Source organism: Prosopis cineraria, unplaced genomic scaffold (assembly GCF_029017545.1).
Source record: "Prosopis cineraria cultivar Desert tree isolate PC_DT_omini unplaced genomic scaffold, ASM2901754v1 PC12, whole genome shotgun sequence".
Taxonomy (NCBI): domain Eukaryota; kingdom Viridiplantae; phylum Streptophyta; class Magnoliopsida; order Fabales; family Fabaceae; genus Prosopis; species Prosopis cineraria.
In genome coordinates this window covers 43,405,326-43,418,693 of record NW_026555343.1, presented here as the reverse complement: position 1 = coordinate 43,418,693, position 13,368 = coordinate 43,405,326, and the positions used below count along the sequence as shown (strand labels likewise).

General features: G+C 32.1%; 1 protein-coding gene across 1 annotated transcript; it reads right to left on the bottom strand.

Annotated features, from left to right (window-relative positions):
• LOC129288436 (ubiquitin-conjugating enzyme E2 5-like) lies at nucleotides 1-5,006 on the bottom strand. Its single transcript, XM_054925001.1, has 6 exons — nucleotides 4,858-5,006; nucleotides 4,677-4,756; nucleotides 2,167-2,281; nucleotides 1,993-2,045; nucleotides 1,756-1,884; nucleotides 1-346 (listed from the first exon to the last, which is right to left on the bottom strand). The coding sequence occupies exons 1-6, from the start codon at nucleotides 4,899-4,901 to the stop codon at nucleotides 213-215; spliced, it is 555 nt and encodes a 184-aa protein (XP_054780976.1). The 5' UTR covers nucleotides 4,902-5,006; the 3' UTR covers nucleotides 1-212.
• Nucleotides 5,007-13,368: the final 8,362 nt, after the last annotated feature.

The window sequence follows — 13,368 nt, the reverse complement described above, 5'->3', positions numbered from 1 at the left end:
TTGGAACTTGGAAGGAGAAATAAGATTATTTCAATTATACATCATTTACAATGACTGGTATATCTAACATTAGGCAGAGGAATTTTCCCCCGCCAATGACTAGGTTCATTACATTCCTCTTCATGTGATGCGGTGAAAAAACACAACCATGGACGACAACATTTACAGATTAAATGAAGAGATTGAACAGGAGCATGCATGAATATATCTGGTCAGGGATCTGCTTCCCCGGCCACCTGGTCATCATCATCTGAATCATATTCATCTTCACTCAGCTCCTCATCACTTGATTTTTCTTCTGTTACAGCTCCGACGTCTTCAGGCTTGGCATGCTTCTCACAGTACTCTGAACAATGAAGCCATGTCAAATTAAGAACTTACATTCTGCAAGGAGGAGGCTTGAGAAAGTTCTTGCCAGAGAAAAAAGAGAAGAAATTAAAATAGGGATTAGCATTAACTCTTTTTTTTCCTTCTCTTTTCTTTTGGTTTTTTCCCCAAAAGAAAGAAATCTCTTCATGTCATAATTCTATTGACAAATTTCATAACAAAACTAGAGCCAAGTCTTTTCCTTTCTGAGATACAAATCAGAGAACATTCAGCAATTGGATCTCGGAACAAACAAAGCCTAACCAGGGTATATGAAAAACTTCAAGACCAGACTGTATTCCTTGTTCACATTATACCACCTCCCAAAAAGTATCATATTACTAAGAATTCCCCGTGGTAATGTTTTAACACTAGTCCAAGCAAATTCTTCCATAACAGGTTATTATCTGCCACAACCAGGGTTTAAACCAAACTAAGCATATAAACTTTCAGAAATAAACTCCAAGACATTTGGTTTAGCTTCCACATATTTTTTGTATGTACATATGTGCAAGCCAAACCAATTTTCAAAGTAAATTTCTGAAGGTTTGAGTTCTTTTTTATAATCAGGTGCAAACCCTATAGCTATTGGCACACAGTACTTTGTTATGGAAGATCACCCTTGGACTAGTTTACAAATGCATCAGCTCGAGAGAAAACTCCTTAAAATTTCATGCTATAACATTTTTTCTTTCTTTTTCTTTTTCTTTTTTAAAAATCATGCCATCACTATGCCTTTTCCTATGAAAAGCCTCACCATGGTCTCATTAAGCATAATAATTCATCAAACGGTAAACTCCTACTCCTGCCCAGGTCTATACATTTCACTGTTATTTTAGGATGTGGTGGGGTGGTGGCACCATTGAAGATGGTTGCCAACTAGTAATAGCAGATGGTGGTAAAATCAATTAGTTGAGTTCTTTTGGCAGATAAGAACCTGAGAAATTGAGGTCAATAATGCAGTAAGTAGGAGAGAAGTAACATCAGCTTCATTAGAAACAGAGTAACCAAAAGTGATGTGTATGTGTGTGGATGAACACACATTTTGCAGTTTGCAAAGAGATTATATGAACTCTGCATCTACTGCCCCAAAGACGAAAAAGTTAGCTGCCATGAATCTCTCTTGGTTTAGAGTTTAATAATAACTATTATAAGGAAGAACTGAAGAAAGAAAGAGAAAATGAAGAGAAGGTAGTCTATGCTCAACTGAAATAAACATGAGCAAGTTTTCAATATTGAACAATAGTTGTGCACATCAATTAGAAATAAGTGACCAAGGAGCAGAGCCCCAAAAATGCCTTTAACCATAGTATCTGAAATAAAACGATGCAGGTGATCAAGACTTGTACCAAGGGAAGATGGAAAAGGAAAATCAGATAGGATCAATACCTTTAACCCTTTGTTCATAAGTATCACGGTCACGCATCATTAAAGCTGCAGCTTCTCCATTTAAAGGGTCTGATGGATTGGGATACAGAAGAAGTTGAGGCAGAAATACCTCAAATACATTAACAAGATCTGGAAGAAAACATATATGTTCATATGACAATCAACAGAAGAAACAAAAATTGTAAAACCGAAAAAAAAAAACCACATTTTCTCGTAAGGCCTTGTGAAGATCATTACCAAACATAGGGCTCCAGGTCTGATTAATAACATCTAGACAAACCGAACCTGACCTGAAATTATCATTATATAACCACCAACGTGTTCAGGCACGTGCTTGTTTACTCCTCAAACCCTAATGCATATTAAAAATAATTCAACACAGCTCAAGGAATGTTAAGACTGGATGCTTACATTTCATCAACATTTGGGTGGTAGATCTTATTGACAAAGCCTATGGAAGGAGATTTATATGGATACGCATCTGGCAGCTCAACTCTAACTTTCCACACACCTCCATGATAAGGACCTGCCGAAAATCATCACATGGATGAAAAAAAGGGTAAGGAGACAAGAACCAAAAGTTATTCAAACAAGAGATACAATCATCAATTCTTTTTGGTTGTTATAGCCACACGTGTCATTTATGTTTTGACAAATAATAAAGGGTAAAAGTATTTACCAAGTGGTTGGTTAAGAACATCCAATAGCCTAAAGTGAGAAAAAGGGGCAAAAATGCCCATAACATTACCTAGGTTGGTGCAAAACAAATCGCATTGTGAAATTGGCTCTGACGTTGACCGTTTAGTGACATCTCAGCATGTAGTTGACTTATTTTTGCTAACATGGAAACCAAAAAGATGACATGGCTCATTCTCTCCCCCCATGCATGCTCATCTCTCTCTTCCCTTTCTCTCTCCTTTCATTTTCATCTTGCTCGCCCTCTTTAGAGACAATCCACGCCTTATTCGGTCACAATCTGCCTATTCAAGGACAATAAAAATGAGACCCGTCGAAGGTTTTGAGAATCGAAGCACTTCCTCAGTACATCAAAGACGAGTCTCAGATAAAATGGTTTGATCTTCTTGGGTTCAACGTCATTCACACCATTCACGCTTGGGACGATGAAGATGGAAACGGTATAGTTTTGATAGCACCAAATATTCTATGAGTGGAACACATGCTGGAGAAAATGAAGTTAGTTCACGCCATGGTAGAGAAAGTGAGGATCAATCTCAAAACAGGGATTGTTCCTCCATTCCTCACCAATTTCCAGTTCAATTCTGATGGTGTCAAACAGCCTGATGTGCCCATCTTCACCATGATCCGACCCGTTTTCTTGCATGACTTTGCCATCACCAAGAAATATGACATCTTCGCAGATATACAGATTGAGCGAGATGGAAGAGGAGATAATTATTGCAGCATCATCCTCTCACTCCTCCAAATCTGATTGACAGTGGTGGACAGCATTAGAGTAGATGATGTGTGTTGGGAGTGAACGAAGCTGCAACTGATAGCTAAGACAGAGACTGAGCAAACACGAAGCAGAGTAGATTGAGTGATTGAGAAGAGAGGCACCACAAAGTGAAGGAGGGAACAAGAAGCAGGGGGTGGATGGTGATGAATGCGGGCAGTGAAGGCAAGCTACAGTGGCTGATGTGAGTGGAGCAAGAAGATGCTGAGGGGTTGACAACGAAGATGCTGTGAGTGAGGCAGGGAGGTGCTGTGGGAGAATGGCAGCGGGCGAGCAAAGATGAAATGATCAATGCTGGCAAGCAGAATCAGCATTAAACGGACGTCTGGTCAATTTCACAGTTCGGTCACTTTTACACCAACTTAGGTAGCGTTATAGGTATTTTTATTCCTTTTTTTTTTTTTACTTCAGACTATTGGATGTTCGTGCCCGACAACTTTGTGGACATTTTTACCCTTTTACCCAACAATAAATCCCTTCTCCAAATGATGATACTACAACAACAAGAAGCTTTATCCTATTGAGGTTAGCCACATGGATCACATAGCATTAGTGGGTTGCATCAACAACTAACTCATAGCAACCTGATGCAATTAGGATCTTGCTCCTAGATTGGAAAGGAGAAAAACTGTCTCCTCTTTAAAAAAAATAAGCGAAATTCCTTGGCTTAATTTGATATTATGAACTAGGACAGAACAGAACAATGAGGAAAGGGTGAATCATGGTCATTTGATATGACTTGAAAGTCGAACCAAAATCTAGCTCATATGGGCCTCTTTGGCTAAAAGCTAGTGTCATTCATCTTAAGAAATCTACAATAAGTAAAAGGGAATTCAGAATCAGAAGCAAAATGTATCAATTTCTTTCTCAAATAAAATAAGGATACATTTTAACAAAAAAAAAAAAACAATGAGGCATATAGAATTGTCTTTGAAAAATATGTATTATCATCAATTTGATTTTGAAATGTTACATTTATGCTATTCAATCATTGAAAGTTGTCCATTGATGGATACTAACGAATAGCAAGCGAAAAACTTTTTGAGGACAGAATTGCGTAGGAATAAGATTCTAGGACCAAATAGTTATTTTTCAGGTCAAAATAATACATTTTCTTATAAAAGAAATCAATAGGATCCTAAGCGAAATGCCGCGAGAAATTAATACAATAAATACAATAGAACCAAAAAAGGGGATGCCAGTAAGGCTTCTCATCTTTTAGCTACCCAAATCTAAATCTAGAATCCCAAATCTATAAATGGTCAAATAGCTAGATTCAGACAAGGAAAAAAAAAAAGGAAAACATAATCTAAGAGCAAAATAAGAACAGAAGGAAGAGGGCACCAAAACCTATTGAACTTTAAACCGACAATTTTTGCAGAAATTCACCAAATATTTCATAAGAAACACCAAAACGAGAAACAAATCAAAGAGAAAGGAAGTTTACTATCACTGGGTCCGTGGAAATGCACATAAAATTCTTGCATCCCATCGTTAATCATCTCGACCTTGTAATCACTCATCATCCTAAGGGGGGAAAAAGAAAACCAAAATCAAGCACAGAACAATCAACCGGGGGCCGGGGGGGGGGGAGGAATTGAATGTAAATAGAAAAATTGATGATTCACAGCTTCATCAAGTCCATCTCTCGCCGCTTGCTGGGGGAAGACATCGTTCCCTGTGGACTTTTCTTTCCTCCTTTCTCCTCAGCAACTCAGATAGATAAAAAGAAGGGTTTTTTTTTTTTTTTTTGGGGGGGGGGGGGTTTTGTTGTTGGGGAGAGTACAAAACTGGTTGAGGAAGCAATTAGTAAAAGGAAAACTGAAGAGATGAAACGATAATGATAAGTAAATGATAGGAGGAAAATTTCCAACCACACCATGAGATAATATTTTATTATCAAAGAGTAACATGCCTTGCCTTGCCTTGCAATTTCATGTTTCAAGATTCTCCCAGTCTACTTTAGGCAAAATAATTAAAAAAAAAAATCCTCCCAAATATCTAAATGACAATGAGTTTTATAATTCTTCCCAACTCCTGGACCTTTCTAATAATAATATTTTCTACAAAATATTATAATGTTTCCAATTTAAAATTTAAAAAATGTATCACTAATTAAAAAAATTTTAAAGCAAAAACTTGTCAATTGATATCTCATTTTAATCACTGTTAAAAGAAAAATAATCATTACTTAAACTACAATCATCACTTATATTTACAACACTACATTTAGACTTTAATTATTAAATAATTGCAAAGGAAAAGTTATAATTGTAATTCTATTTTAGTTATCATAAAAAAAATAATCATTACTTAAATCAAAGTATTTACTAATATTTACAACACTTATACTTTATTGTTAGAAAAAAATTGTTATTAACTGAATCAAAATGATCACTGATATTCAAATTAGGGTCATTATAATTATTTCATAAAAGACATTAATATTAGAAAAGGTTTTAAAAAATTTAAAATGAATCCTCATATTTCTTGAGATCGAAATTTTTTTAGCCATTTTCCCTCATGTTGTTTTATTTTGGGTCAAAATTTTGATTTAGCTTAGGCAACTTTAGAGTTCAATCTGCAATAGCTCTAGCCTCTAACTCCCTATGCTCCTGTAAATACATTGTAAATTACACATTTTCATAACAAATGATTTGAGGACGCTTAAATAATCTTCAACTCTTAAAATTAATAATTTTTTAAAATTTTTAACTTTATATATGTAACTCCATATCACTATTAATTAGTTTATATTTCATTCTTAGAATATCAAAAAAATATTATTCAAAATTCAAAAAACCTAAATGGGTTGATGTGCAATATGAATCTTGAATTATAAGTTTAAGAGCAATTTGAATCCTCTACTCATAATTGATACATTTTAAATCCAGAATAATTAAAATCGGTGCATCCTTGCCCCCACTATTAATTTGAAACTAATGGCCGTTACTTTTTAAACATAGTGAGGACCAAATTCTTTATCTGTCTTATGTTTAAAAAATAATTGTTGTTAGTTTTTAATTAATGGTGGGGGTTAGGATGCACCGATGTTAATTGTTTAGAGTTTAAAAATATACTAATTACAATTATATGGTTCAAATGTCCAACTTTTCATTTGTTTCAAATTAATTGTTCGAAAACTGTCAACTTTTAATTTCTTTTATGCAAATAGAATCACATTTTTTAATAGACAATTATTACAAATTTTTTAAATTACCTCTTATAATTTCAACAACTTCATTATATCATTAGCTCTCAGCAAAACACTTCGTATCACTGGCTTCATCATATTGTTTCACCCTAACTTGGATATTTATGGAGATTCTAAGTGAATTGCTTTGAAGAATTTCTTGGAGAAACATGGACAGCTAGACTTTAGGTAATGTTTGGGAGTTTTTTTTTTTTTTAAGATAGAATGGAATAGGATAAGATAGCTAAAAGTTTTATGTCATTGTTTAAAAAAAAAACAAAAAAATTTAAAAGAGGATGGAATGGCTTGGGGTGGCCTTTCAAACCAACTCTTGCCATCCTAAACCCTTTTTTTTACTTTTAAAAAAATAGAATGATATGATATAAATAACATTTTTATAAAATTACACTTATCTTTCTTACTCCCTCTCACTCTTTCACCCCCTTACCTTAAAATTAAAAAATATATAACTATATCTTATTCAAATCTATTAATTTTATAATTATTCTTAAATAATAATTAAATAAAATCATTTATTCTTTTAATGAAATACCCAGACAATTAAATATTTCATTCCATCCTACTCCATCACATTCCATTCCGTTAATAATCGTTCCTTTTCATTTCATTATATATTCTCAAACATACCCTAACTTCTCATTGTGGAGGATTTGCTAGAGGGAGGAGAAGATCACAAGCACAAAAAAACTAGAATAGATGGGAGCTCATTGTGTAGCACAAACTGGTGGGAAGTTGAATCATCTCTGGGACCATAATAAGTTTCCCAATGAAGTTTCTACGACAGAAATGTTTATTGGTGCCGAAAAGAAGTTTTACAAGGAGAACAATGACGTAGTAGAAACGAGTAAAATGAACACTGGGTGACTTTTTGACCTGATCGAACTAGTTCTTTGAAGAAGGCTTGGACTTTGGTTATCAGAGCGATGTGTTAATCAAAGAGATTCATGCTATGCTAAAGATTTGGCTCCCTCATTCGTACTTGGTTTATTAGAGATGCATGTACGATATTTGGTTTCATGATGGTGCTAATTTTATATTTGTCTTTTGCTATCCTGTAACCTACTATGTAGCTTCAACTTTTCTCCTTTAGATATATAGCTTTTGTGCACGCGCGCGCGTGTGAGACCTTGAAATGCATGCTACTCTAATATTGTGTTGTGTTTTTGTTATTTTCTAATATTTTCAAACTGCCAAACTGATGAATGCTTGCTTCAAGTGTGAATTTACCATGACAAAAATCTCAACATGAAACAACCCTTGACTTTACCAAAAGGTGTTTAGGGTAAAAAAAACTCAACATCTCAACAAAATTTAACAATACAATATGGTGTGATCTCACAAAAATTAGTTTAAGATTTATGAGATGATTTTAAAAATTATTTATAAAATCCTAGCCAACAATACGCTTGCAGGATAAAGACACGATCCCAACACTTCATTCTCATTAGAGATGAGTTGTATATAAAAAGCTCCGATGAGTTATTACTTAAATGTTTAGCATTCACTAAGTATATAAAGATTTAAGATGGCTATATGAAGGTTAAAAATGTAGGAAACTACACGTGCCCAGTCTTAATAAGAAAGATCGGAGAGACCCTCAAAAGGCCCAACTTAATACAGTACACCTTCGACACTTTCAAAACAGGAAAACTCTTTGATTTTTTGCCAAAAAAGTTCATCTCACTACCCTCTAATCACAAGATTCTTTCAAGAAGGAGAATAAAGAAGGAAGGAGTATTAATTATAAATACCATCACTCTTGAAGTTACAATACTAAATTTTATTGGAGTTTTAAGAACGTCATTTAAGATTGAATTAATAAAGATATCTTGAAGTTCTCAAAAGAGAAGTTCATGGTCTGCCATTTGCCACAGTTAACATGATAAAAATAAATTCTAACACAAACACTATTGCTTCATATCATGCTCGCACAAAATGCTATCATTCAAATCCACTCATGTCCGTGGCAAATATAGAGCAGGTTAACCATAGAAGTTCATTCACGTCCCTTGCGCGTGATTAGCTTGTCCAACTTTATTATTTTATCTCACTTGAGCCTTATGCCAAAAGGTAAAGCCTAAAGAGATTTGCATAAGAAGTTAACGACGGCAAAATTACATGGATATAGATTTAAAAATGTATGGATATTTTATCTGACTCAATTTGTTTGTACCTATTTAACTTTTTTAAGTCAAACATTTTTTATGGTTTTATATGAACTAAAATGTAACAATTTTTAACGACAGAAATTGAAAAAAAAAATTAAAGAAAAGTTCAACAGGATACTGTTGCCGGTGATTATATGTGCAAAATAAAAGAATAATTATTATAGATATGAAAGAACAATATTGGTTGGCAAAAAAAGTAAAAGAAAGAACGATATTGTTTTGTAATGGCGTTATAGTGATTGCAACATAATTTGATGCAATGGTGGTTCATGCCAATAAATTTTAATTAAATAAATTGTGGGTGATTACGTCAAAAAATAAAATTATTTCCAAAACGACCATTCTTAATCAAGTTTATTCGTATGCTGTCCAAATTATAAATCACAAAAACCTTTTTCAAATCATTGCTAGTCATATGATTGTGCAGATGTATCGCAAGTCGCAACGGATGGCTTCTTGAAGCTCCATCTCCATTATATTGTTTCAGTTTCTTTTGGGTGATTCTAGGAGGATTCATTTTCCTAGAGGCTGTGTGGGTGAAGTTTGAGGCTGCTGCTTGATGCTTGTTCCCTTGCTGCTTTGTTTTTCTGGTTTCTCTGTTTTTTATCTTCTCTGGTTGCTTTGTTGTTTTGTAGGTTCTATTCTAGGTTTACTGCTTTTTGCAGGTTGCACTCTGGGTTTTATTTGTTTTCTTGATTAGTGTGTGTAATACTCTTTTTTTGGTGATTAAAAAAAGTTGGTTCTTTTTGTGCCAACAAAGACTTTTGTCTCTTAATTTCAGACGCCATTTGGTTGTATTGAACAAAAAAAAAAGGCAAAAATATTTTTCAATTTTTATGATATATTTTTAGTTTTTTATGTACAAACACGAAGAACATTTATGATTCCTTTTAGTTGTAAAACGATTAAATATCTTATTTATTCTTTTCAACCCATTATTGTTAAAAGTTGTATTCACTATTCAGTTATTTTTTAGAAGTTCTTTTATTCTTTAATTTTCTATTTTGAGATAAACCTTACCTTTTCCTTTGCTATTTTCTATTAAGGAACAATATAAAATAACAAAAATAATATTTTTAATATGGTGGGTAGATATCAAGTATTGAAATCCTCTAATTAAAAATAACGACTGTACAAAATTACTTTTAATAAAAAAATATTTGTAAGTAATAAATTTTTTTTAAAAGAAAGTGATCATTTCATCACTTGAATTTGATGATGTCCACTTTTAAAATCAATTATGAAAAACATTGCAGCACCATACAATTTAGAAGATTAATTGCGATAGTTAGCTGGACTAATATTTAATGCATATATCTGCCGTGGGAATTGCACAAAGGCCTCGAACCAGCCCTTTCATGTCCTGTTTGGTGTTCAATTTTTTCCCTCTCGAAGGAAGTAAAATTGGAAGATGAATTGAAAGAAGAATTAAAAAAAAAAGGAGTGAAACTAGGTCTAAAAGTATATTTAGCATACTTATAAAATTCTTCCATAATTTTTACTTGAAATGTGTATTTATAATATTCAGTAACTAAAATACTTCACAAGCCAAATCCATCATTTATAGGAAAATTGAACCTTGTGGATGACATAGAGATTAGAATTCTAGTTTTCCTTAATGACAAATTACTTAGAAAGGGGGGGGATGAATACAAATTTCCTAAATTATATAAATGACAATCTAATTCTTTAAAATATTATAATTTTACTGAAATTTTTAGGGACGTCTTTGTCAAAAAATTTTAAATTAAAAAGATCATTTTACTTTTATTAATATGTTGTAATTTCTTATTCAATTTTTATGATTTTATAAATAAAAGTTGTAATTTTTTAAACAAAAGTTTTGAATGGAGTTTATTATTTTGAGAATTTATTTTTCAATAATAAAAATTACACTTAAAAAATTATAATTTCTTGTTCAACTCTTGTGATTCACAGTGTAAAAATTATTATTCCTTAAGTAAAAGTTGTAATTTTTTAATAACAAAAATTACACTTAATAAATTATGATCTCTCATTCAACTCTTGCAAGTTACAGAACAAATGTTGTGATTTCTCAAAAATAAAAATTATGATTGAGATTTGTTATTTTCAATAAGGATAAAATAATTTTTTTACTTTAAAATTTATTGACACAAAAGTTTTTAAAAATTTTGTTAGAATTATGACATTTTAAAGGACCAACTTATCATTTATATAATTTAAAAGGATTTTATTATCATTTTTTTAAAAAAAATGAGAAAGTTGCAAAAAAAAATTTATTGTGAAAGTTTAGATGAGTTGAGTGGCTCATTAGGCCATGATATGTCTCCAAATTTAAAGATTAAAACTCCAATTTTTCTCTATCACAAATTACTTAAAAAACAAGAAAGTTGCAAGATTTTTTTACTGTGAAAGTTTAAATGAGTTGGGTCATGAGAGTTTATTAAGCCATCACATGTCTCGAGACTTAAAGAGTATTTACATACTTAGGTAGTTATAGATTACTTACCAATAATATTCTCATATTGAAAATGACATTTGATCCTACAACTTTATAAGTTATGAATTAAATATTCTTTATGATTAATAGGATCAACCTTTGTTAGTAGGAAGTTGTAAATTTAGTTTTACGTTGTTATTGCATCCTCCACCCTCTTCCTCATTGCCCTCGCTCATTGTCATTAGTTTTGTCATGATGGAAATGAAGGAAACTTGAAGCAAGTCAAAAGTTTTCTTTGAGGGAAAAGGTGCTTTGATTTGGGAAGAAGAAAAAAAACAGTATAAGCCAAGAAAATAATGAGAGGTGAAGAGAGAGAAGAAGACAAAGACAAGGATATGGTGGTGAAGGAAAGAGAGGTTGAGATGAGGATGTTAGAATGTCCCCACAGTAAGGGGAATGAATTCACACTTGGCATACAATGCCCACCATTTAGCTAGATGTATCATTTTCTTTTTTTCCCTTAGTTTCCTATTGGGTATATGCTTGCAATTATAGGCTTTTAGGATTTGTAAGGCTTTATACATCATCTTCACACTAAGTTCTTGCCAAAACTAAGCCTTGATATTATTAATTGGGCTTGGGGAACATCTTAAAAGGTAGGGAACACAATTAAACTTAGCAATTTCAAGTGGATGCATATAAATGAATGAGTCTATAGATCTTTTTTTTTTGGCTTATATATCTCTTTTCTAGCCTAATGTTATCCAACTTATAACTTCTCTTCATATAAAGCAAGTTCACTCACATTTGACATCCTAATAATTTTTCTCTCAAGCGCGAGTCAACTATGGACCACGCAGGCATGCTTCTTCTATTCATCCATACTTTAAAGATGCCAGTATCCTATAATAGTTCAACCTAATAACCCATTATCTAGCTAGAGACAACCTTCCCTTTTTTCTCCCAATTGGAACATGCTTGTAGTTATACTTGTGGGCTTCTAAGACTTTTTTTATCATTTTCATATCAAAACTAAGCTCTAATACCATTTTTCGGGTATAAGGAACATTCAAGAAGGAAATACTCTAATCCTTAAGTAATGTCTACCTATATTTGAGTTTTATGGATATTCAAGAATGACCAATTTATAAATAACATACATATGAGAATTACATAACAACAAATATCACCTTGACACTTCTTTCTAATGAAAAAAGAGACAAGCTATCTTTTAATCACTTTTATTTAATCATTATCTAATCACTTGAGCTTGTATGGTTGATGGATGAGGTTTAGATGTTCACTAGCTTGAGCTTATTCATCATTTCACTTGAGATCATATTATCACAAGAGTTATTATCAATAATTACAATACAAACATCATGTGTTTGTATACATCTAGTATGGACCATCAAAACAAACTACCCCATCTTCTTTTATGATATCACTTGTAGGTGTGATCTCATCTTCATCAGGAAGACTCATTTTCAATATATGCTCCTCTACAAATGAGATTATTTTGCAATTAGTATATTGGGTAAATGGACAAATTACCCCTTAAATTTTAAGCCCAGTAGAACCATAGATTCACTTGTTTATTATGCAAATTGTTCTTTCAACTTTTGAAAACGATGCATTCTAGCCTTATAGATAACAAAAGTTAATTTTGATAGTTAGTTAATTAGAAAATGATAGAAAAGGAAATAAAAAATTACAAAATTAACTTTTAATCCTTTTATATAATTTTAAGGTTCTTTGTTGTCATTTTTTGGTCAACTAATGGTTAAACTTAACTTTTGTTAGCAATAGGAGCTACATTATATTATTTTTAAAAGTTGAGGGAATAATTTTTACAATAGACAGTTTAAGGTCTACGATGTTATTAAACCTAAAGTTTAGAAAATAATTTACTCATTTACGCTAGTATATTTATAATTAATATTTCTTAAACTAACACTACTAGAAGTTATTAATTTGACATCAACATCCAATTTGGCTTGTGATTTTTTTTCCTTTTAGTTTGAAGATAGAGAAGAGCTCTGTTTAAAAGTCCCTTTTCTTTGAGTTACATCCTATTGCTTCTCCATAAGTTGAGCAAGGTCATTTGTAATGGTATAATATGATTTAATATAACTATACAAAGTTAATGATGATTTGTTCACATAAACCTCTTAAAAGTGGATTATTCATCAAATTCAACATCACAATTCGATTGCAAGTGCTCAAATTCATGGATACATTCTAGAACATTCACACTTTGATTGATTTGATGAATTATAACAATAACACAAGCCTTATTTACTTGATAGTAGCTAGGGTCAATTTCATATATTGC